The sequence below is a fragment of the Dufourea novaeangliae genome, unplaced genomic scaffold (assembly GCF_001272555.1).
Source record: "Dufourea novaeangliae isolate 0120121106 unplaced genomic scaffold, ASM127255v1 scaffold168, whole genome shotgun sequence".
Taxonomy (NCBI): Eukaryota; Metazoa; Arthropoda; class Insecta; order Hymenoptera; family Halictidae; genus Dufourea; species Dufourea novaeangliae.
In genome coordinates this window covers 1,602,076-1,629,453 of record NW_015374062.1, presented here as the reverse complement: position 1 = coordinate 1,629,453, position 27,378 = coordinate 1,602,076, and the positions used below count along the sequence as shown (strand labels likewise).

Genomic DNA, 27,378 nt, shown 5'->3' with positions numbered 1-27,378 from the left:
TAACACAATCGTATTAAATTGCAAAATTTTTTTATTTCTAACCCTTAGAATTATAATTTTGTATATTATTTGTTACAACATTGTTAACAATATATATACATATCATAAACAGAAAGCTCGTAATTTTTACTTCTATGTAAATGCGGACACTGAGGTCGAAAAATAATAAACCGAGATTAAATTTAATAAATAATAATTTCGGATGAAGAAGAAAAATAAGAAAATAAAGTGTGTTTCACCACTTCAACAATGAATTTGTATACTGGATAGGCTGTTGTACTTAGATACATCTATTACTTTTTCCACGAAAATATAATTAAAGAACGAATAATACCAATAACGTACATAGCATAAACGTGTCATAGTTTCAAGAATAAGTTCTAGACTTGCGAAAAAAATTCTGAATTACTCAACGGTGCATATTAAAAACAAACTATCCAAGTACGCAGAGTACATAATTCCAATCTAAATTACCAGTTAATACTTTGACAGGCAAGTGATGAAATTGCAGGCATTCCGTATAAACCAGTTACACGTGCCTATACGATGCGAAATGCTAGGAAACTCGTAACGATAGTTCCAACTCGCGAGCTACCGTGATCGTACGGTCTGCACACCACTGTGCGTTTTAATCCCTTCTCCGACATTATCCGAGGTATTATTCCGATAGGAGGTCTTCCTGGAGAGAGTCGAAGTTGAAATGCAAAGGGAGATATTACGTTCTTACGTGGACGCCATTATGTACCTCCAACCCATTCCCGTCTTCGTCTAGCGATCTATAGATCTATCTACATGCCGAGCTTCTTGTACCATACATGATATAGCTCGCGGCCATTACGACATATCTCAAGAGAACAATGTTTTCTAAAACGGCTATGATTCAACGTTTATGTGTACGATATCACGATTACATTCGAATTTGATACATTTTTACTGTATTATTTAAATGGTAAATGTACCTGCAACAAAATGATGGCCCCTTCGAAACCATTTCACTTTTATCTAAAATATTTTTCGATATCATCAACGGGTTTGAAGGGATCGATTTAAATGAAAAACTGATGAGTAATGCAACCTTATTTTTAAGAAACAAACCTTTGGCGACGTGCAGTAAAAGAAATATGAAAGTTAACAAACGACAGGTTTGAAATAGTAAATAATTTATAATTGAATAAAGAGAAATCAGAAGGTGGTAGTATTATATAATGGATGATTAATGATTTTTAAAGTAAAAATGCATTCTTTGCGTTGAAATTTTATATAAATATGAAAGATACTATGTTAGTGTAAAGAACACTTCCGGGCTCATTATTTCTACGTGTTATCGCGTCAAACACTACACGCTCGTTTATATAATATGTCTCACGATAAACCATAGTGAAAACGATTTGTTGACGTATCGCGGGTAATTGACCCACAAAAAATCTTGATTATTAGCACGCAATGGTTCTGACTAATAGCTGGTTCACACTACTAAGTCGGCAAAGCCTGGATTTTTCGAATTTTGATTGTTAGTAACGCAAAATAAATTTGACATCATTGTCATAAAAAAAATTTCAAGTGGATATCTGCAGAAGTTTCGAAGGAAACAACTTGTAATACTTTATCTAACAGACCCTGTATATCTGCATCAGATTTCTATATCATATCTAAAATCGGATATTTGTAAATATTCGTAGTTCATTTTCGAACACATTCAGAATCATCCTGTACACAACGGGGAATTCTTCAAATGAGGGCGCACGTGATATGCGCATTATTTATCGCCATTAATCGCGTCGTTGTAGTGGAAGGAGGTCGAAAGCGAAACTGAAAAGCATGGAAAGATATTACACCTTTGCACTGCCCCACGCAATCCTCTCGGAATAGGGGTGGCTGATGCGCGTATCTCATACGTTTGCGTGTTTCAGTATTCATTCTTCAGGTTGGCACAGTAAGGACGAGAAACAACGTATATTCCCGACCATAGGCTGTTCCAAGAGCACCTGGAGGAATTTGCATGAGGTTACATCTTGACTGTTATATTCAAGGCTTTTGACAGCTCGAATAACGTGACAGATGGATCCGAAGGAATTATTTCCCCGACACCTGTCTCTTTACGTTTAAACCGTACTTTCGAAATGTTTGTTATAGTTATATGTATATTGTCCACTTGAAAGAGATAAGTTTCGGTTAATAACTTGTTTCCTTACATTTATTACAACTATCACAAATATTACATCGCATTACAAATATTAAGGTTTCCCTCTAGTATTGGAATATGTCTGTTTACATGACTGTTTTAGGGAAATAAGGAAGCCACCCTTCCATTCCAACTTTCTCATTTTAGCCGACATACGGCAATGGTATCGAGTTTATTGCCTCCTGTGCAACGCGCATGACGCCAAAAGCTGATGACACCGACGCCCTGCATTCTGCTTCCCCCTTTTATGACCTTCACCGTTTAGTTTATCTGCTCCCCGACCTACTACCTTTGTCATTTCCCGGATTTACGATGTTCGTAAAGCCCCTGCCTTTACACTTTCCGAGACTCCGTTTCGCAACTTTTCCGTCGAAATACATAGTTCGCTCGGCGCAATAATTTATGACAATTTCATGTAAACGTCTTCATTTCTTCAATAATAAAATTGAAATATTAGGACATCTTATAGGGGACGTTATATGGTCAATAACATTGTCAGTACCGTAAATCGTTGATTTTCCGAAATATTCGTGACACACACTGTTCAGATAGTAACATTTCTCGTAAATCGATGTTCCAATAACCGAATTTTCAATTAATTTTATAAATGCTCCATAAATTGCTGATGTGGTAATCCAATTTCTATTGTGTTAATAAATACTTTGGGCTAATGGAATTGCTTTACTTGACACAACGCAATCATCACTTGTCTGTTTGACTTATACTGAAATTTTTGTATACCGTCTACACAAGAACACTGCAGGTGATGGGCACCATTTTGAACCTGCACTGTGAATTTCAGTGAGTTGGAAACTTAAAATTAGAGAGATCGTACGTTATTCAATTTGTACGGAATCACTTTCCCCCTGAATATTATTTTCGTCGTATTATTCCTTCAGGTAAATAAAGTAGTTAATATAATAGTAAAATATAATCAAAAATAAGGTATAATAATCATGTAACAAAACAAGGTAGTTACAGTGTTTTCATATTTCTTGTTTGTTAATTGATTATTATATTTTCCTTTATACCTGATACACATATCCTGAAAATAAAAAATATAACAGAGACATTATGTTATATTTAAGAATATTGTAATATTGTATGATTTTCATCAATGGTATTTTATTCATATTCACGCGCGACAGAAACAGATGTTACTAAATCAATCTACGGAAGAAATGAAAAGGTTTTCTGAAAACTTATTTTGAAATGGTTTCTGTCCCAAACATTTATTATTCTAACTCACCCACCATTGAGTACGTGGACTAGGACACTGGCTGACTCGGCCGAAGATGGGGCACATGTGTAATTTCCAGAATCAGCAGGTAACGCTCTGGAGATCAAGAGGCGCGATGTTCGCGTTTGTTTTTCAGTGACTACGCTGATGCCTCCCCTTTGGCTGTAATTTATCACGTGGTCACCTTTATACCTGGAAGAACACATTTCAATGTTAACGAAAGTAATAAGTGAGAAAATTATATTAAACGATAACGTAGATTATTTTATATTCTTCATGACATTGAGCAGTCACAAAATTGCATGTTACACGATCATAGACCAAGAACGAATACATTTCTTACATACTCTGTGCAGTTCACGAGATAATATTGGATTTCATTACTATTCTACCGAAACTTTTATATTAATAATCCATAGTAGTATAGTACCAATATTAGATTATTTCATTTCTGTGGCTCTTGAACATTTAAAAATGTATTAAAAGTATTACAGTAAATCCTTGATGAGTGTTCGATGGTTACTCAGCATTGGACATCAAGTATTTAATAAACTAATAGACATATGCGGCGGAAACAGAATTCATTGGCTTCAGAATTCAGTATGGCTCTTATTATCGAAGAACTTGCCTACCTCTGCATCAGAACCTCGAATATCGGAATTAATAGATAGACGAAAGTGATAGTAGAATTTTAAATATACTATTAGTAAAATATATCTCTTAACAGGAAATGAAAATATCCTGAATTGAATATACATCTTCTTACTTTCTTCTAACAGAAAGTGTAATTTTATATAATTCTGTTACCTATTCGGTGTCCAATTTCAGTTTCACGTTTGAAATATTTTTCCAAATCTCTTTCCAAAATCGTAAAGACTATTAATTCCTACATATGAAACAAATTCAGAGAACTGACTTAATCATGTATTATCGGCAGATCCAGTATTATCAATTCCAAACACGTACCGACATTTATAATTAAACAAGTACTAATTGAAAGAACTTATCCAAACACTGAAATTTCTTCCTTTTATCCCCGTGGCCAGTGCTAATCTTTTTTGGTCCAGAATTTCCTAGGAAATAACGAACCGTACGCCGTTTAATCATCGAAGCGTTCAATTAGTGCGTGCCCGAGGCCGTAGAGAAAGAAAAGCAATTCCGATTTTCCATCTGCCTATCAGCATCGTGTTACACGTTCACTTCGGTCTGTAATTGAGAGCCACCGAGAACCGTCTCGATGATTCATAGAGGACTTCATTGGTAAAGTTCGTTCGTATCGCGCTGTAAGCGTGCGAATTCGGCATTTATGTCTGAACGCAAATTGAATTCGGGAAAGTCCAATTAAACTCACCAGTAAATGAAGGACGGTGGCTCAGGTGTCTGCAGTACGACGCAGGTTAGATTGATGTCGCTTCCGCTTTTGATGTGCAGCTCTGAATTGCCGTTGATCTTTGCCTTCGACACTGCAAGCATAATGGACCTGACATTAGATCAATACGTTTCTCAAATGAATGCGGATGCCATAAGTGCTCTTGTGGGTGTACTCAACGGTGATTTTGTCATCAGTCGGGAAATTTAATGAACCGTTCTCAAAAATATGCGTTGATTTTGTTACAGTAAAGCCTCTCGTATTCGAACTAGTAGAGGGACATAAGTGTTTGGATAATGGAATTTTCGGATAATAGAACAATCACTTTTCTGACACGAAACTTTATATGTAGGCTCACTAACAAGTTAAACATGTATTTTCCGGAATTTCTGTCCTGCGAGACAAAACTACACTCAAATGAAGGCCCACCAGAGTGGCTATAACATTAACACTAAGATGACATATAAGATTACATATAAAAAAAAATAATAAGAATTACCGCAGTCTAGTAATTAACATAACCATGTACATGTTCGTGTTACTTATGTTTACTGACCTACGACGCTCAAGTTGAAAGCCTGGCTAATTTTCGGTTCAGTTGAGACCTGGCACTCGTATATTCCACTGTCTCGGACCTGTGGGGAAGTAATCTTCAAGGTCCATTCGTCACTTCCGTCACTGTGCAGCGACTGGAAACGCTGGTCGTTCGTGTACGTTAAGATTCCTACGGTGAGGATGTGCAAATCTCGTTTCCGAATCCACGAAACCTGTAAACAGACCAGAACAGTTTTTAATTGAATGCACACAAAACTGATGTTACGTAGAAATATACAACGAATTTTACGTGATCTATGTTCGATATAACATATAATCATTGAATAATCAGTGTTTTTATTCAAATATCTATGTTGTATCAAGTTTTTCATACAAGTTTATAAAATTGTAGAGTATAATCCAGTTATTAAAATAGATTTATTACATAGTATTTTAAAAAATCGGATGTCAGGAGATAAATATTTTTATAAAATTAACGATGCTATACTATTGATATACAGAAATATGTCTTTACAGAATCAAATCTATTTTATAATCATTAAACTATCACAAAATTTGAACAATACTACTGATGGTAAAATTAATTTGTGGAATTCAGTCGAACTCAATTGTATTCAAATATAAATTCCATCGGATTTAATTGAAATTAAAACTTAATTTTCGATTGTTAATCGTCAATGGCATTTAAGTAGCACGCTTAATTTAGTTTTTGATAGCCATACAGGTGGAGAATGTATCATCAAATATTTTTGAATGAAGGTAATACTTAAAGGAACTAAATACAGAAGATATTAACTAATTTTAATTGTCAAATTCGGTTAACTTTGTCAATTAACGTACGTAATAGTAGTAAAAGTGATAATAACTATTGTTGGTTAATGAGATTAAATTTTATCCGTAAGATTAAAAGGATTAAAATGTCAACGTAGAAGTTGTTAAGTCCAGAAATTGAAAGTCCCAAAGTTCCGTACCTAAGAGGAGAACACACACACGAACGAGAATAAATCCTCATAACCTTTCACTGTTACGCTCGAGTAAATCTAGAAAAAAAAAACGAATTCAGTATTTATTGGATAAAGCGGGACGGAACTGAAATTTATGTTTCTACGCTTTGGTAAACCCCAACGTGGAATTATCGAGAAAATCTACCCTCTATTCGACGCGCTTTGTCCGCCGAATTTCACATTACATTCAATCACGGATAAATTGTATTTCTTTTCAGGGAACAAAGAAAAAGAAATTTCGACAAAGCCCTCGACGTGAAAACATTTAACTGATCCGCAGTAATCTTGGTCCGTGGCCGCGACTGGCCGCCTCTATCGAACTCAATTATCCAGGCCCGAATGTTGAGCCTGTAATTTTTCGCCCGCAAAAAACTTCACGGTTCAATTTAACTTTCAGTCAGATATAATTAGAACAGGAGCACGCGGGAACCTTGGGAAATGGATGGTTTATCGGTGAAGCGTTTATTCTCCGGGCTGAACGATGTTGAGAACGGAGAATTGATGTCCCGAAACGTCTCGGCGGAGAATTAATTGTGGCAAGAGGTGTTCGTTTACTAAGTACCAATTAGAGACACTGTATGGATCTTGTCTATTGTTGTGGCTGAAACGTTTTTACTATCTCGGGAATTTGGTTCGCTGGTAAAACGTGTCGCCTATTACCTATATGCATTCTGTTAATGAAAAATTCTGAAATAGATTCACTATGCATGCATATTATTCGTGTTCTATGAGTCGAAGTGGGACACTATTATACTAGTATTAATATTTAACATTGAGGGTAAATGAAAACTTGCGATCAGTACAGAATTCACTCTATTTCTGAGAAAATATTAACACTAGTCGTTTCTCGCGACTACGCCAGCATTAGCACGAGCGTCCGATTTTTGTGAGGATTTATGGCCTTATTGCTTCCCGAGTCAGCGGTTTGAAACCGTTGTTTTCTGATAGATAAAAAATATCGAGAATGTTTGACAAATATGGAAATATCTATCTAACACCAGTTTGAAAAAAAGCGAATATGCAAGAGGATGAATTGTATTCCAATGGAAGGGCAACGGAAAGTTGAAAAATATAGCCGACGATCTGCATTCTACGACGGGAGAGTAGACATCCCAGTGTTGTTTCAATGTTATAATAACGATTCGAATAGTATCGTAGTCCGTTTCCCTACCATTAGAAAAATGTTGTCCTTTTTCAGTGTTTGTAAAAGGGAACTTCGTATTGCTTAAAAAATTATGATAACATTCTAATGTTTGGAAACCCTTAAATGGTACAGTGTAACCTTGATTAGTACAGTAAAACGGAATTGATACAACCACCTAAGGATATAAAGATGTGGAAGTAATTAATTCAGTATACTAGATACCTATGTACCCTAGACCCTATTTTTTTAATACAGAAGTTTCAGTCTCATTTTCTATAGTTATTCTTAGCTTTACTTTGTCTATTACCATTTATAACCAATTAGGCCTACCATTTTTTGACGCAATATAACAGCCGAGGTTTGTTTGCCAGTTTCGAGATTTCGTCACAAAAATATAAAGGTCATCGAGCAATGCTTCCATTGATGCACACAATTAAATTTCTCAGTAAATTTCAAATTTTATGTATTTAAAGCATACACGATTGCTGGAATCATTAAAATATTTAATAAATTTTAATGAGATATCTATATTATCTGAAAGCTAATAAAATCCTTATTTATATAAATTAATATTTAAATAAATTAATTTATGAAAATGTATACTTACATAAACATCCACGGTCTATTTATAATGAATACTTTCAATGTCCATTGTAATTTCGGTAATGTTCGGGTGAATTGTACAGGTCTTCCTGTACAACAATACAATTTTTAAATTTTAATTCCAGTACCTTTGTCCGTACACATTAATGGGTTTATCCCGTATAATTAATGCGTTCAGTCCGTTGCCCAAATTTAGGTCAGTACGGTTCTGACTTAGAAGTCCATACATCACACACGTTTGAATAGAACAGATTGTTCCCCTATGAGTAATCAAACAATCTTGTTAAAATTAAACAAAATATACTAAACATACGACGCATAAAAACAATATTTTTAACAGAATCATTAGTATACAGACTCCTCTCGATTATTGTCCAGAACTTAGGTCCGCACCGGAACAATAATCTTGTAGAAAGAAATGCATCAAACCCTCGTAATTTCGTTTTTTGCCTGAAGCCCGAGCCTCGACAATAAAAACAGAAGAGCAACAAAGTATGCACTTGACAGTTTCCACAGCCCCTACAACGCCTGGACAATAATCATGTAGAACAAGACAGACGATAATCGAAAGGAGCCTGTACATAGATATAGATAGAGTGAGTAATTAATTAATAAATGAATTCTCGTCATAGTTTGCTTTGCAATGAAGTCAATAAAAAGATGAATTTACGTAACATTTCGCAGTTTACACGATCTACGTTCGGTAGAACGAAGATTATAGACCAATATAGTGAATAATGAATAAATGAATAAAAAGAGCCGTGGAAAAATGTATTTTTTTTTTTGTTTCGTTTCAATGCCGCTTGAAACAACGAATGGCATGAAGCTGTCGCACGCAACGACAATGCACCGACTGTTGCCACATTGATTTTACACCGCGAATATAAACGCCTGGGCCGGCGCAGATAGAGAGCGGTGCACGCGGCACACTGGCGGTAGTGGGGACGAGGTGGAGAGAAATCTGATTTATCGCCGATTACGATCGGTGATTGGATTCCGACGGGTTCCTGTGTGTCGTGCGGTTATGCATGAGTAACGCCAATAACGAGTAGTGTCACTATTTGACGACGACTGGTGCACTTGTCCGTGAAAGTACTTTTCATTAAGATGCTCGCTGATACCTGTTCGTCGATATCCGTTTTATGAATTTTCAGAGATCGACCCGCATCGACATTTATTACACAGGGAACACGTCATAGAACGGTTTCCTTCTTTATCAAACGGTTTGAAGGCATTGCGAAAACTTGTTTGATTACTCTATGAGGTACTATTAACTCGTTAGCCTTTTTTTAAAAAATTCATGAAAAATGTCACTTCTTTTGATTCGTGGGAATCATTATTTGAACAGATTTTAGTAGAATACTTAAACATATGGGGACAACAATACAATAGGTATATAAACATTAATATTTTTAGTTTACATCAATGGAAGTCTGCTAGAGTACGGGAAGCGTGAACATCCCTTTGTACGTTATGATATGCTTTTTGAAGAATAATTCATCCGCAGGTCTCTTGAAGTATTATTTATTACTCCTTATAAAAATGAAAAACGAAACGCTTTGTTATAACGAAACACCGTTGCCTAAATTCTCGTGCAGCTGTTAAACGAATAAAATTCGTTTCCTCTTTATCTTCATTTTAATGCGCTCCTCAAGACTCTTCAAAAAGTCACGAAAACGATCTAAGATTCACTTTGTTCAATGTGTCAAAAATTAAACGCCGTCTTAACGGCTTTCACTCTTTTCGGGCGTCGTTCCCAGGCGCAAAAAGTTACTCCCTATCGTCGTGTCCATGGGAGGGTTAAAATCAGATCCAGGAATCGCGGCAAAAAGTGCTGGGAAATCCCTCGGTCGTTGGAACGATGGGAGAAGTCGGAGTGAAAAGCGTAGTAGGTTTCATCAGACGGCTACTCATCCGTGAAACACACGACGTCCCAGGGCGTTTTCTCGTTCTTATTACACGGGGGTCAAGGTAATAATGAAATTCGAAACTTACAGCACGATCGCCAAGATTGCGCACCCTGCAGTGCAGGTGAGCGGTCTGCCCGACGGTCGTCGTGGTATCCCTCCTCGTCGTGTTGTCGAAGTATGGCTGGCTAAAGGGTTGCTCCCAGTACGAAGACTGATGGTGCTCCACCACCGCTCCGCCGTTCTTCACCGCACACTCTGCCAAAACCAATAAACATTGTTAAGACGATCCCAGATAAGTAAAGTGAGGTGGTATCGTGGTTATTTCTGTTGCTTAATTCTACTGTACAATTGATTTGAATTTCGAAGTGAGTATGAAATGTGGTAGCTGGACCCTCCCATTGGATGTGTACACTGTCGTTCATAAGTAGACTGCGGATTATTATGCAAAATGATATTTTCTAAATTAATTTATACAGAGAAGAGCAAATGTAGGAATTTCTATCTTTTCTTAAGTATCATATTAGGTTCGGAATAAACTAGAAAACTGATTGGATCTGATGAAAGTTTTGTATTTTACAGACCCCTACTATAATGCATAAAATCCGTAGTCTATTCATAAGTCACGAAACCCTTATTCTGATGGAAATACAAATTGTCATTGAGATAGAAGTTTAAGAAGGAATATTACTACAATAGCATGCCCGTATTTGAACTAATACAGAGACAAAAGTATTTGGATAATAGAACTGTCAGTTCTCTGGTACTAAAACATATAATGACAGTTATTGTACTTTTATATACAATATTATTTTTATAACTGCAAGTTATATTTCAGACAATAAATTTTTTCACTTTCGGCGAACCCTATTGTGAGATTTTTTATAGATCGCTAAGCCAGTGGCCGTGAGCGTAAACAGTGAAGATCGGGCGGACAGACAATAGCCTTGGCAATCGCAAATGTTTACACAAAAACATCAATGTTACCCGCAATCCGTCCAATTCGACAGTTTGCATCGATAGTTCTGTGCTGGTATGTAGGTATGCTTGTATTGCATTGAGTTATTGGCATTTAAGCAAACACGAATGAACTTTCATTATTTTCTTCTGAGAACTTCTAAATACTTTTCTTTAATATTTATTCACGTTGTTGCAAAATCTTTGTGTAAATGAATGAAAACTTGTTACCTTTCAATCAACTTTATTTTCACGTTTTTGTCGCTCGCGCTGTGTGTACCGCGATATTGATTGTTAATTAGTAATTAATTCATTCGCCTTTGTGAAATTCAACCGATACAAAATATAGGCAAAGGAAAATCATGACATAATAATTTATCGATTATTATTATCGATGATACAAGGTCAAAAAGCAGATTTCCGCTACGTGAACTCTGCGAAATATATTAAACGAAAATATATCAATTCTCAAAATAATTAATTTCGTGTACATCAATAGGGTAGACCTTGCTTAAACGTCCCAACATTTTTTTTCTTCGTATTTCTTTGCTCTCACCCCTTAGAATGCATTTCATACGAAAATAATCCTTTAACATTTTTTTTGCAATTGGACAACAGGGGCAACGTTACCCCAGAAAAGTGGACGGAAGAAATACATTGGATGAAAGGTCTATTCTTATGTTTAAGTATTTTCCTTGAAAGCACAGACATGAGAAAATTTCAATACCACAACTCAATAATTGTACATAATATTTGGTTGTAATACTAAAATTACCAAACCTGTCAAAATAAGGGATTTCTGATTGCTTATTTCACAGTTACTGAAATTATTCAACTGCATTTGTCGAAATTTATATTGACCACTAGTTTATTATGCACACATATTACATTTATTTTATATACATATGTAATACACATTAATACACTGGACAATTTAAGTTAGTACATATTTAATGTGGATAATTGCAGCGTTAAGTACTGTATTAAATTCGACACTACGAACGAGATATAGGATATTCGTCTGGTATTCAGCCAGTTAAACTACATATACGGAAATGATTGAAAGTATCCCGTGAAAACATAAGAAGAACATAAACAAGACGTATGAAACGTACAATTAGTAGGTAGTGTTCTTTATTCTATTGTACCCACGTATAATGAGCCTAAGGAGTAGAGACAAGTCGTACATGGAAAGTAATTAGGCAAAACCATTAGACATTTCTTTTAGAATCAGTGGAGGGAAACTGCATCCCGGCTTACAGCTACAAAGAGAAATATACAACGGTCGCAGTGCAAACAGCAATACTTTCTGCCTTTGCACTCGACTTCTCAAGTCACCGTGACTCTAACAACTTTACTTCAGCCTAATGATGTTTCCATTGAATCAGGGGAATGGTTTTTAATGCCTCGAAGGGATTCTTTGCACACTCCAGTGAAGTCGGGAATTTCATAAGCTTTCAGCGTTACGACCTCATAATTTAGAAGTACATTCCTCGTAAACACTTTAATCCTGTAAAGGTCGGTAGAGTTACTTGTCGGTGCTAAGAAATCGTAATTGAAAATTTTCCTTTGCGTGATACGATTATGAAGGTAAAGTCTTTTATACGCGATTAGAAGTCTGACGACGAGCCTTTACTGTATCTCAGACCTATTCGATATGCTATACTACAGTTGCAATGAGATAATAGAAAGTAAGTGAAATTTGTAATTTTCTAATACTTATGAACCAGAGTGTATATACAGCGTGAACCACGAATCGCGATCAGTAGATATCATTAGATGTGTTCCAATGTACAGAACGAAATGTTTCCAAATAGTAAGTAAGAGCTCAACATCGAAACGCGTACAATGGCGTAGCATACGATACTCTTTGTAATATTACAGTTCGAATATTCCTTTAATTTTTTCTCAACCCAGATGAAAAAAAAAGTAACACATGTTATGTTATGATACTTAACGAATTTGTCTTGAAACCCTGTGACAGATAGGCGTAAAAAAATTATGGGTGTATTTGCAAAAAATTGAAGGTGACCATGAAAAATTATGAAAAAAAAGAGTGGATAAAAAATTTGCTATAATTACGTTAAAACTCTCTTGAAACCAGGTAAAAACATTTTCGACTGCCTGTATATGATAACCCTGTAGATACTTTCCATGTACTAAAAATAAATATCATGGTAATTATTTGCATGGTAATTATACATAACGGAAGAATTCTGTTTATTGTCTGTCCAAACGAAATATAATTTTGAATATTTTACTGTATTTCCATTGCTTCCATAACCGAAATCCTCGTTTACATACCGGTTACATACCCCTGCTAACCTATCCCAAACTTGGCACCTAAGCGGTGGTTAGTGGTGAGAACTGGTGAAGAGTCAGCTGGTTTTTGCCTCAGTAGACGGGACGTATACATATATTTCCACAAAAGGAACTAGGTCATGACGTTACCCGGAATTTCGGTGGCTGTTCGATATCTTATGCGCTTTAATGATGCACTTTGATAACCTATGTACCTCTTAAGGTATTAATTTTAAGAAAAATATCCCCCCTGAGAATATACGCCTAGTTAATTAATTAAATTATTTCGAGAATTTTCTGAGTCTTCGAGTTAAAATTCGAATCGCTGGAAGTTGATTGTTTTATTATTTGTACATATATGTGTATCTTAAGAGACGTTAGTGTACATTAAAGGAAATTTTATAATTTGGATGAGTTACGTAGTGTTATCTTATTATATCTGTAAATGGTTTGATAGTGATCACAGCGAATTTTAAATATACAAGGAAATAAAGACTAAATGTTGAAGTAGTCACATACAGGGTGTCCCATTATTGTCGTGCCGTTTGTTACTCAAATTAATGCTATTGGACAGGGCGTTTGTGTGAAGCTTATACTGTTTCGTCTTAAAAATCTTATGACGCGAAATGTTTTTTTCAGGTGGTGGAGCTACCAAAATTCCCAGGTGACCCTTGTTTTTTTTTTAAATGGACCTACATATTCTTCTAAGCCAAATGTATATCCCTAAAGTTCATTGATCTATAAATGAGAGTCTTGCAAGGTAATTCAAGATTACTTAAGCTAAGAAGGTTCAAATATATGATTAAACTTACTGATAACGTAAAAAATGCTCCTACTTAGTATCTATGTAAAAGCCGATTCATAATAAGATAGTACTTAGATACTATACACAGCAATAAGAAAAAAGAACGTTCGCTTCACTGACCCAATTACTGAATCGATTTCCCCTGTTACGTAATGTTTCAGCGGGTTCGTTCATGAAGCAACTGCAGCGAAAAAGGTCCGAAAACATGGTCGAAGTATCTCCTTGCACTCTTGGTAAGTGAGAACGAAACGCGAAACCTCTTGCTGAAATCCAAGTGGTTCATGTCCTCGACATCACAGGTTGTTCGCTCTGAAAGTTAGTACATACTGAAAATATTGCACTCTGCGCTTTCTTCAAGATCCTTTTTCCGCGTATAACCTTGCGTCACAGCTGCGAACTAATATAATTTATCTAAAATAATTCTGATAATCGGATATAAGGAGATGGCATCTTCATCTAATGCTACTGCTGCTGCAGCGTTCGCCTTGATGGTGATTTGCAGAATTTTGAAAAAGGAAATATACACAGAATTATATAAAAACCGACTGCAACATGGAGATAGATTACTGCAAGATATGGCGATTAAATTAATTGAATCTACCGTACAAAATTTGACCCGCATCCCTGGATGAAGATTACAGAACAAACAAGACAGTTGTACATTCCAGAAGAGTTGCAATCGATATAGCGGAGCAAGGAGCAGCATTGATGAATTTTAACTACCTCTTGGACAGTCTGGCCCCGTGGGTTCGAGAGGCCGGCGGCCGTTTTAAGCCGACTGCTTCGGAACCCAAGGGGACCTGGGAATAGGATACGCTGCCTGTATCATGGAGGTGGTTTGATCGATGACTCTATACGGCTCATCCTGCTGCGACGGATGAAATGGGTGGCGGCGATTAGGGTCATCAGAGGGTACGGCAGGATTTCATTCGAGGCGACAACTACTCTGGCGGGAGTTATGCCATTTCAAATCCAGGCGCAAGAATCCGCGGAGGTCTATGATGACCTCCGCGTACTTCGCCAGGGAGAACATGGTCCCGCCGGAGGTGATGGTTCAGGATGTGAAACGTGGGGCTCGGGGCTGCCATTGGAGAGCTGGAAGGCTTGGTTATCCGAGCCGGACATCTCCGCTAACCGCGCGGTCGAGGCAGTTCTGGCGAGCCTGGAAACTTGGCGGGTCAGAAGTTGGGGACTTGAATACGAATTCTATGTTATTGAATATAGTCCGATTTATGTCGGGTTTGGGCTTATTTTCATCAAGAGAAACTCCTACATTTATTCACATCATTAAATATAGTCAAATTTATGTCGGGTTCGAAAAAAATGTATTCCTTTTTTCGACTTATTTTTTCTTGTAGAGTCACCTCCTGTCCGGTTCTACTACCTGACCTGAGACACCCTATTATGTAAGATATATTGTGAATCCAAGAATACTTAAATGCTTTCTATGTATGTTTCCCTTTTAATTTATTCATATTTCGTTGTTTATTTATATTCAAATTATTTTGTTATTTATTATAGTTAAAAGAAGAATCTATAGAGTTGGAAATATCAGTTTCTATAAACAAAGAATCAGATATCTAATTGTAAATGATAAATAAGAAAGTCGATGCGCATGGGTCAGTATTGACCAAGTACGTGCCTCCTCGGGACCGCGGAACCGTCGCGTCGATACACGAAAGGTTAACAATGAACGTCTCTGGCTAATATGATCAATGTAGGTCGATGTTGATTTAGAACGGAACTCAATCTTCTGTACATCAATGTAGGTTACGTTATGTATATCTAGATACATTTGGTGCATGTTACTCTTAACGGAGGAGTAAATTGAACTTTCAGTTCCCCGAAACGACCAGCAGCCGTAACTCTATATTTCCCGACCTCTTACTTCTTTCGTTATTCTTTCGCGATTGCCGCGTTATAAAACGATAACGTTCACGTGTACACGTTGTTACTGTAGGCAACGTAACTTTCCATTAACCTGAAATTAAAACTTAATGTGTTGACTCGCTAAACACGCCCTCCTCCCTCCCGCCCTCTCCACCAACAGCCAGCAACATGGCTGGTTTCAGCTCCATGAAAAAGTTGTAAATTCTGAAAGAGCAACTGTTTACGTTCGGTTCAATCTTTCTGGACGCGGAGAACGGAACTTTCAGCGATTGACGAGCGTAGTTTTATTCAAACGAACTTCCCCCTACCTTCAACAGTAAGTACGCAACGGGCTTCGTAAATCGTGCGGAGCAGTGTGTGCCGCACAAAGAGACCCATGTGAGCATGAAATACACTGCTCCATCTTGTTTCATGCGAGCGTAAAAGCGTAAAGGGGGACAGTTTTCATTATCCCACTTTTCGTACTTTACGAACGCAAAATATAAGAGGAAAGATAGTTTTTATTTGTTTTCGTTTCCTTTCACATCCTCTTTCCGTAGGATGGAAACTGGACGGATTCGTTACTCGGATGTTTTACTTCGCCCGAATAAAATAATCTGATTTAATGTATGTACCTACTTGTTACTGTAAATTACAAGAAATTATATTTTACAGGTGTTTAAGAATCGTGATCAATGCAAGAACTCTAAGCTAATGGTAACTAATAGTATTTCTTTTCGTTTTACGATTTCTGATAAATATAAGAAACCTGTGGCATCTTAGAGAAATTACAGACATTAAGTGTGATGCTTAACAGTTTAGTTTCCGCAACATACATTTCTAAACGAAATTTTTCGTTCACGAAATAATTTGAAGGTTATGTATAATATTTGAAAGAGTAATATTGCACTACTCTTGCGCGTCCGATAAGGAATCCCTCCACAATGCTAGGTATTTCCAGACCACTCGTTAGACTGTTGCACAAAGCGGTGTTTTATAAATCTAGCTAAACAGAATTCATGCAGCAGCACTGATAGATTTCAGACAAAGCCCTCCGAACAAAAGCTTTGGCTATTGTAATGGTTTTTTGATCGACCAAAAAGTTTTCAATATTTTTATTTCTATTTTTAAGAGACTATACTGAAAAGTAAAAATAGCTTTAGAAAGTAATAAATCGTTTTTCTATTTCATTCCAAAACGTTTTTGAATAACCCTCGTAAAACAAAAAGCAAACTAGCATTAGATTATAGTTAACATTTATTGTCCGAATTAACCATTTTCTTTCAACGGTGGCAATTAAAGGCAAATAATTTGAACAAAGTTCACTAAGGTATTAAGGGAACATTAAGCACGCATAATATCAACAAGATAATATTTAATCTGTACATTCCTGTATCCGAATACTTACATATGTCCCCCTATTGGCTTGAATACGACAGGCTCTACTGTACGATTGTCGCCGCACGAAAAAAGAAGAGGCCAGTATAGTTCAATGACGAGCAATTGACACTTTAAAAGGGTACTACTGTACTTCGATATACGATTGTGTTCGCAAAACGAAAGCGCGTGTGGACTTATTAAACGTAATACTTACGATTTATACGTCGACATTATCAAGGGACAATTACTTTCGAAACAACTCGAATTAACGACAACGAATATAGTATTCGAGCGAAAATCGCATTAACTCTCCGAAGTGCGAGTCCTCTAACAAAAATACAGAGTTCATGTTTCAGAGACGTCGTTAAATCGGAATCGGGCCTCGGTACCTGGGGCAAGCGCGTCGCGTAATGCGAAAACTTTTTCTGAAATCCAAGTAGCTTATGTGCTCGACCTTTCAACTTGTCTCCTGTGTCCTAGCGAAACACCCGTCGAAAAGCCCAAGAAATACTGCTCCACTATGAGGAACCACGAGTACTGACGTATTAGGAGTACCAGCTCCTATTCTCTCTCTTTATTTCTCTCCTCGTATTTCTACTCGTTCCGTGATTTTTTTTTGTATCGCTACAAATTCATGTTCAAAGGCATTTTGTAAAATTATTGCAAAAAAACCGCTGCAATTGGCGCGCATAATGATGACTGTTCTGGCCATTTCAAATAAAAAAAAAAGGAAAAAAATTGCGGTCAGAAATATTATTTCCAATATCTAAGAATACTTTTCAGTGACAGATAACAGTGAAAAGGGATCGAGTACTCTTCTGAACACTTTCGACTAGGAGGACTTTTTGCTTGATTTGCGAGCAGCGGCTTTAAAAACATGCAATATAGACTGTGTTTTAAAGAACAGCGTGAGAAAATGGTTAAATATTATGGTTCATTCATCTTATGTTTATCAACTTAAAGAAGCTGTCGTTTATAAGAGCTCGTCTCTTCGACGTGAAATATTCTTTAACACTTTTGCTGCTGTTTTTGTTTGCACATAGCGTTACGACTGTAAAACACGAACAGTGATCATTGATGTAAAAACAAACAGTATTCTATAAAATAAAGCCATTTCCGATAAAAAAAGTAAACCACTCCTGGGAAGGGAAATGAAATTTCAGCCAGCAGCAAAACTGTTAAGAAATTTCTATGTGTTTTATATTGCGAAAGAAAACATTACCCTGACACCATAGAATCTGGTGGATAGTGGATATACTCTATGCTATCACTTGCATTTCAAATAGATTTAAATTCTTTATCGAAAGAAATTGAAAATAAAATCAAATTTTCATGGACAACGAAACTGAAGATATAGTTAATACAAATTACATACATAAAAATTAGATACATTGCTTCTATATACTATAAAAACAAACATTTCATATTCAGATTAATATAAGAATTGCAAACCTGAAAATTCTGTTAATTGCCTACGTACCACAACTTTTTCATTGTATTGCTGCGCATACAGGAATGAGTTTTAGAATTACATTGTCGGAAGTTTACATTCACAATTTAAATTGTCCCGAAATAACGGCAGAAGTGTGATTACAATGTACTTTGCGAACTGTTATACTTCACCGTTGTCACCAATACTATATTACTTCGCGATTCGAAATTGCTCGATCTGACTCGTTCGTGTAATTGCAATTGCGATGCGAGCAGCAGTTTTATTTCGAAATTAAAAATTACGATGTAATCATGCTCTCGCGCAGTAACGAAATGTCGTTCTCCCACTTTTAATGAAACTCTGTGTATCAGTAGGAAACACTTTTTGTTTCACGGATATACTGCATTGGCAGGGATGGTATATACATAAACAAATTTTATTGCAAATTTAACACCTATCAATTTTTGACAGTGATTATATTAATAGGAATCATCTACCGTCCTACAACAGAGGATCATTCAATGCCATTAATTGTCAGTTATGTAAAAGTAATTATAGAAAATTTACATTTTTTGAATACAATTCTGTAATCCAGTTATTTTTGAACGTTAATTCACATTTTTATCAATTGATGTAAGATAATTGAAATTTCAGTCTGTTAAAGTGATTTCTGAAAGTCCTATTATACATAGAATTGCTCTATGTTGTGTTTACAGGATTTCATTACTCCCTTCTACAATTGAGTCATCAAAAAAAAATTCGAATTCCTGATTTTACGCTGAACAAAACTGACAAATTGTTTTAATTCTGCCATTTGTACCGTACATTTAACGTACAATCGTAACTCCTTTCTAATCTCAGTTCTGATACGAGTAAAAAACACACTCCGAGCAAAATATCGTGCGCTCAATGAACTCAATGTAACAAAGTTAGACGATCTATTGAGGAAAGTATCAGCTTGGGTTGATTGCGAGCTTTAAATGCGGGTATTAACGCGAGAAAGGGACCAATTGGAAGCGAATGAACTCGATTACATCGAACGAACAATTTTGATGAACAAGGAATCAGCCGTGAATGTGGGGGACGAAAAAGGAGGGTTTCAATGTAGGTTACGATCCCGGACGGTCTTTCGGTCCCGATTCTAATTACATTTTTGTTTCTGCGAAAACGAGGCGATCAGCTCGACGAGACTCGATTTACACGAAACTTTCTGTGGCGAGCGCCTGATATAACCGAGTATCGGCTGCAAATAAGAACGGTTTTTAAGTAATCGACATGGTCTCACGGAACACGTGAACTTTTCAACCTTTAGTCGAATAGGAAGCTCCGTCAAACTTTTTCAATTTCTCACGACAAAGGGAATTTACGATAAATACGAGTATTTCACCGTAATTAAAAGTACGCGGGGCGGAGACACAAAGGCGAGAAGTTTAAATGACAGGCGCTACGGGACGAAGGATTTCGAAGGATTCAATTATTGGAAGAAAACCGATTTTTATACTAGGTGGCTTGTACAGTAGTTCTTAGTGGATTCGAAAAGTATTACATACTTTTGTAGAAGGTATCGGGAAATTAAAAATGAACTACTGTTTAGTAAATTTTCTCAAGATTTCTATAACATGTATGGAAATTTTAGGCAAAGATGTCGGGCTAGTAAATACTATAGTTTGATTATTTGTTATAAGACGCTAAAAGCATTCAGATTTTTATGCACATCGCGCTGAGAAGAAAATAAGAGATTTCTTAACGATTGTCTCTGTAAATGAGAATAATAAAGAATATCTCTATATATATATATACAGTGGAGTTTATAAATGATGAACATGCTATTGGATGTAAGGGACAGTTTTGTCGGTTTGAAACGAATCCAATCTTCTTAACAGGTTTGCTACCAACGTCACATATATGCGACGGTCCAATTTTCTTACCTTAGCCCGGCGTAACACATGTGTCAGTTTGTAAAATTGCTTATGTCACTTATTTAGAATGTTATAAATACATCCTACAAAAATGAATGACAATTGGCGTCGTATTAGAATGACAAAATATTTAGCGTTACACGCCAAATTAATCTTGTGCGACTGGTGAAATTTTATTTTAATAAATTACAGCTGTTACAATGAAATCGAGATTTAAATTATTTAAAACTGCATGGTTTAGTCTCCTTGAAAACGATGGATTTCTCAGAAATCAAACATCGCGAATAACTACACTTTAAAATTTTTATAAAAATGAATTAAGAACTTTTCTACGGATTATATGATACCAGGGCACGATGGAGGGGGACTGCTAGTCGTTAAAGACCCACCACTCGGAAAGAAAATAGTTGCTGCTCAAATTATATTACCGAACTTTTAAGGAAGCTTCGGCGGCAGCATAAACTTGGTCAATTAGAGACGAAATATGATATTTTCCTTGTAATTTGATTCCATGGGAGTTGCTCATTAACACGCTACGGATTTCCTAAATTACTGCACGGTTAAAGCCCAGCATACGTCTACGTATCTCTCCGTCCAAAATTTAAGTAACGCAATTAAATAGCTCCTGACGTGATAAGACGATATTTCATTACAAGTTGCGACAGTTTGACAACTTGACTAGGTCAGAAAGAGAAATAATAAAAAATGACTGCAGTTGAAGCTCTGATAAATTATGAAAATAATTTTTTTCAAAGTGACTCTGAATGTACAAATAATATGTGGTTATGTAATAATATTAAATTGCGAAATGTACAAATAATACAACTTCTATACATATAGTTTTTTTCATATTTCTGAAAATAATTGAAATATTCCAGGTGGTAGAAGGCAATGGTCAACCCTGTATAAATTCCACGTGTATGCATTAATTATTGAGTCATATGAAAAGTTTTTGTGTTATTTGTTAGATTGCAACTGTTGGGGTATTTATTTGATATGAGGAAGAACTCTAAATTATTTACATATATGTTGGCTTCTTCAATATATTTAGAACGGAATCAAAGGCGGTTTGCCTAACGTTATTTTGCCATTTATGACAGGGACTTAAGCCGGCTATACACGATGAGACGGCCTCAGAGATGGTCGTATGAGACTCAATAGGTAGAAAAGGAAGAAAATCGATTGTCTTTTTTTGCCCCTTTGAGTCTAATAAGACCGTCTCTGGTGGCCGTCTCATCGTGCATGGCCTGCTTTCGAGATAGCAAGCAGCTCGACGGTGCGTTGCTTTAAGAATAAGGACATTGTTCCTAGAGAATTAGGCTACGGAGTGGGAAAGGCAGAGTTGTCTTCTGGTGAGAGGACTGTGTTGGACCCCACGACATTTACCCCAGAAACTCTGAGCAGTACAGTTCTTATTAAAAATCGAATCATTGGTAGATACGTAGATTTTGACAATTATGTTATAAACACCCAATATTTTAGTCAATAATTTACGGATTGCCTAACGATTTGTTCATTTTCATCTGAATACACCCTTCAATCAGTCATTCATATATGTACTTCGAATTCAGTTTCATAATTATGTAATGAATATAACATGAATTGCAATGAGAAATGTTTATAGATTCTATTTAATCTTAATGTCCAATAAAATTGATATAACGTTCATCCTAGTATCAAATATCGGTAATAAAACCGCTATTTCACGTAAAAGAACCTAATATTATACTTGATTTACAAATGATCAATTTCTCCATACCCTATTTTACTCATAGTCACAAGAACGAACAGTTTCCGCTTTAAATACAAACTTCTATATCGCATATTGGGGTTGTGTTGGTACCTGTTAATTCTTCCGTCGTGTTTCCTCTGTACCTGATTTTAGCGAAATTTGTCGGAAACGGCTAAATTCATTTCGAACAGCGTGGTTTTAAAATCATTGAGCTTGTTTCCCCTTGCACCCTGTAGCATGGAAATTTTTGCAAATGAGATTGAACTGAGGCAGTCGAATTTAAAATACACTACGGGCGTAGTTTGTCAGGGTTTTAACAAACCGGTGTTCATCGACTGTTCCAACGAACAGGCAAATTTTATTACATTTCAATAAAATACACACATTTAATTGTTCTCTGATTGCATTTACTCGTATCGTTAGCGTGGCTGTGATTAAATAAAAATGACGAGCATTGCCGTCACCGTAGTATTTCAATCACTGCGTTAGAATTTTTAAAGCAACGTTACTTCTTATTAGATTTCTATATCTTGGTCATAGGGTTTTTCTAGGTAGATATTCGATGTTCAGTTTCAAAGGAAGTAACGAATCCGACTTCCTTGAATTTCGAGAAAAGCGAGACTCAGCCTCTTGTACGCGTAAATGAATCATACAATGTAATCTTTTTATTCTGTGGAACCCTACATCAGAATGTACGATACTGCCTTAGGTTCAACGACATCAATGGGCGCCACCGCTCGGTCCTTCAGTTTACGACCTCGCTATATCTTGGCCCGTATTATACGCGTCGGCTCTTACCACTGACTCGCGGAACAATAAGGTCATAAACCCTTCCCATTGGGAGACACTCGCAAATTCGGCTCGGTCAAGTTGAATCACGGAAATATACGTTATTATTTTCCTGCGTCCGCTTCACACTGAAGGTGTGGTCTTCCTCTGCCATGTCAACACAGGAAAACCCTAGAGAATACCTCCTCTTTCAGGGACAACCAACTACACATCGAAATTAAGGAACACCTTTGGCGGAAACCGTGAATGAGCCAATCGTGAAACATGACAACGCTACTAGGCGAATCAAACGGTTTTATTGAGTCACTCGCAAGGTCCATTTCAAGACAAGAAAAAAGGATATATGGTCCCTTAAACAGTTCGCTTCTCTTCGCCACCAAATAAACCGAACGCGGTGACACTGACAACACCCATGCCATTGAGTTGCTTGGGGAGAAAACCTAGCCGTTGGAGAAAATTCGCCCTGCACCGAATTTTCACCTCCATGCTTGAATAATACAACGTATTAATTCTTATCCTGTCATCTTAGTTGTTTTGTATTATACAAAACGTGCATTCTACAAGCGAAACTAATAGAAAAATTAAGAATGACCGTTTGAGGTTTCATTTCCGAACTTTTAATTTTTGAAAATACGGACAAAATACGAATGAGATACGTCTGACGCTATGGATTATACTACAGTGGACTCTAACTATATTGCCACTAAATATATTGCCACGCGAGGCACTTGCCCTTCTCACGTACTTTCGAGCACACAAATTGGTTCTCCCACCACGGTGCGTACGCCGGCGCACCAGCACGATCCAAATTTTGCCATTTAGTGCCCTACAGCTCCGACTATGGCAATATAGTCCACTGTACGCAGTTCGAGTACTCGATTCAAATTAATAGCACTACTTAATTGAATGTATGCGGAAAAATCGAAATTATCACTTAAAGTAATTAAAGGTACCTGGCAGTAGGTACTTGCATGCGAAACGCGCGTGTCTTTAAACAAAAGAAAGTATTTGAAAAGTAGGTAATTTGAATTTCGTGCATGCGCTAATGGATGACGAGTATGACCGAGTTGAACAACGTTACAGTCGAGCCTCACTTTGTAAGCTATTTATATCTGTCAAGAGTAAGGAAGGCATATATTACATCGCCTTTAACTCTTTCTAACCTACTTGTGCTTATAAGCGGACTAATTTGCATATGGACACGTTCCTGTCATTACAAAACGCGTACATTTGCACGGGACAGAAGTTTTTTGGTGAGTTTCTTCACGGTGGTATTTTGGAGCACTGAAAAAAGTTGTTGGAATTGGAGCCGACACTCATTTACAGAGAAGCAACTACCACTTCGCTAAAAATTATTTTATGATATTACCACCTCTCTTTGCCGCAATAGCTTATCAACTCTAGTTACGAGAAACTATTATTACACATTTTCAATTAATTGTTTACACAGAAACCACTTTTTCGCTGGTACAGTAATTTGCACAGATCTTGTATGCGCGCAATATACTGTTACGTAAATTTTATAATTATTTTTTTAGAACATTTGATTGATAAAATCACAAACTCGATACATCATATTTACTAAATATATATATGTATATGCATACACATTAACGTAAAACGAAATGGTTATTTGATGAACGCAAAGTAACGCAATTGGCGTATTTGAACTCATTTACATCAGCAAATGAATGTATATCAAATTTTGCGGGGTTGCTGAACTTATACCGCGAGCATCGATTTTTACTCTCAACTTTAGTTCAAGCAAAAATTGCAGTACGCCATAACTCTTGACCCATATAAACTATTTAAACGAAGCTTGTACCATAAAACGTAAAAAAATTCATTCGTTTGCTGATTATATACGATTTCCTTCCCTTCTAATTTTAAGTTCCTATTAATTTAAACGGAGGAAGAAGGATAGAAGAAAATTTAATTTAAAATTATTTCCATATAACATTCCGCAAACCAATCAGTGCGGGAGTCTGCGATTGGTAAGCGTTAATTTCCATTTAATTTGATTATTTAAGAATGTTCTTTTTGATTTGCGTAGTGAGCGTCGTATCGAAGTGGATGTATAGTGTGTGCAAGGGAAGTGGATAAATTTGAGGTAAGATTTGTGTGTGGCTGGTGTGTGATTGATCTTGTTTGTTTATTGTGTAATGAATGTTGCAGGGAGTAAGTAAGTGGGTGGGGAGTAGAGGTGGCTGGAAAGGTGAAAGTAGGAAAGATGGTGAAAGAAAAGGTGAGAGTGTGGCATGTTTGAGGAGGATGACCTGAGGATTTGCACGTACGGTGCAGACGGGTGATTTATCACTTTGTTTTTCGGTGTGGCTTTATGGTGGTGAAAGTTTAACACGCAGATGTGTGTTTTGAGAGGTGTACGACTTAAGCCGAGATTTTTACTTTCAAGCACGTAACGGGAATTAACCCATAGATTTTCGGCTGGATGATAAATTGCTGAACGGTCGATTTACAGGACCGTACCAGCGGTGGTGACGAATTACACCAACGCTGTCGATACAATCGGATTCCTTGGTTGGATACCATATATTCCGCCTATGATTACGTACATTCTAACATCTGTCACGAATAGTACGTGAACTTGCCTTCGTGGGGGCCATTTGCTTCGGGTACGACATTCGTTGGCCACTTGCCAAGAACGAATATCGCACAGGAGCGAAATGTCGAGCTCGAATCGTTGAATTACAGTCGAATGTTAGCTGCGACGGCATTAGCCGGTTTACGATTTAACCGTAGGCCTGGCATCTGATTCTGCTATGAACAAACAACGAAATGACCTTGCGTATGACACACGATTAGAACCCCTCGCGTTGACGCTATCACTAAAACACATGAAAACCCCGTGCATTCAACGTGTTAATATTGTAGTAAGAGACACGTGAAGTGTACACTGTCAAACAAATTCGGTGTCAGAAATTTACGACTTCCGTTGCTTCGATACCCAGTGTTCGAAGTGTCATCGTGAACGCGTGTTCAACCAAACAGCGTGTCTCCTTTGTAGGTTTGGGATGCCGGAGCTATCACTTTAAGTACCTTCTCCACCGCATTGCCACTCCGATGATACGCGAAACGATCAAAGAGGGCGCTGGACCTGTGAAAAACGCTGATAGGAATCTATACCTCTCTCTGTATTTCCCGAGCTATCAAGGTCTGTCGTTCAGCGACGAGCAGTGTAAAGAAAAAGTCGGATTAAGATTGGAAAAGGATGAAGACTGAAGAAGAGTCGGATTGTGCTTCGAAGACACCGATGGTTCGACCCATTGAATAGGTCCCTGTCTTTGGTATATAGGTCCGTTTCTTTCAGTATCGCTTCGACTTGCCCGTAGATAAAATCGCGTTTACGTTCAGCCGCCTCTCTCGAGAAGGGAAGCTCAAGGAACCGATTGCTTGGCGAACGTACAGCCGGTCCGGATGGCCGCGTTTTCACACAGACTCTCGGACGAGAAGGTAGACGACTGCTGTTGGTTGGAACGATTCATTTAAAGGCACCGTGAAATCGCTCCTGGTGTAATCACACTTACTCTGCAAAGGATTAGATTTTCCTCAATGTTGAACAACATGATGACATTGGGTAATCAAGAAGCAAATCGACAGTTGGATCATTTTTCAAACCTCAATGTCTTTGTGAAGTTTATTCGCATCTTCTTCGTAAAAAGACGAAAATATTAGTTGACGTAAGTCGATAAAAAATTAATATAAAATACAACTACATCGAGTCTCACCTTTCTCACAACTTACTATAGTTTTTCTCTTATCTTCTTGTTTTATGTTGTATATAGTCTCATATATTTTTTATGACGTAGTAAAGGGTTAATTAAAAAAATTATGAAAAAATTGCAGTTTACGTTTTTTAATTTATTTATATAGATCGAGTGAGTCCATGAAAAATTACGGTCACGGTGGCTATACTGTCTACAACCCACTAATGTAGATAAAATATTGTCATGATAGGAAAGCAGAAGTAAACATACGATAACTCACAGCTGTCAATATTGTATTAAAGTACATTAATGTTTGTCTAGTATTAATAACACGGTTATTTCGATCGAGAAAGCGCAATTTTTGAAGGAACAATCCATCATTGCAAGGAATATAGTTCTCAAAGTAAAGTTTGCATTTCAATTCGTGCAAGCGCCTGGATCCGAAAGTTTCGAATTCAATTTTAC

At 36.8% G+C, this 27,378-nt stretch overlaps 1 protein-coding gene across 1 annotated transcript in view; it reads right to left on the bottom strand.

The window, feature by feature from the left end:
- The window catches only part of LOC107190164 (basement membrane-specific heparan sulfate proteoglycan core protein-like), a 117,905-nt gene that overhangs the window by 34,757 nt on the left and 55,770 nt on the right, over positions 1 to 27,378 (bottom strand). Inside the window, exons 2-5 of the mRNA XM_015578917.1 lie at positions 10,093 to 10,262; positions 5,348 to 5,558; positions 4,774 to 4,885; positions 3,436 to 3,614 (exon numbers count right to left, since the gene is read on the bottom strand). Of these exons, the coding sequence (XP_015434403.1) occupies positions 3,436 to 3,614; positions 4,774 to 4,885; positions 5,348 to 5,558; positions 10,093 to 10,262 (672 nt within the window). The remainder of the gene's footprint in view (positions 1 to 3,435; positions 3,615 to 4,773; positions 4,886 to 5,347; positions 5,559 to 10,092; positions 10,263 to 27,378) is intronic.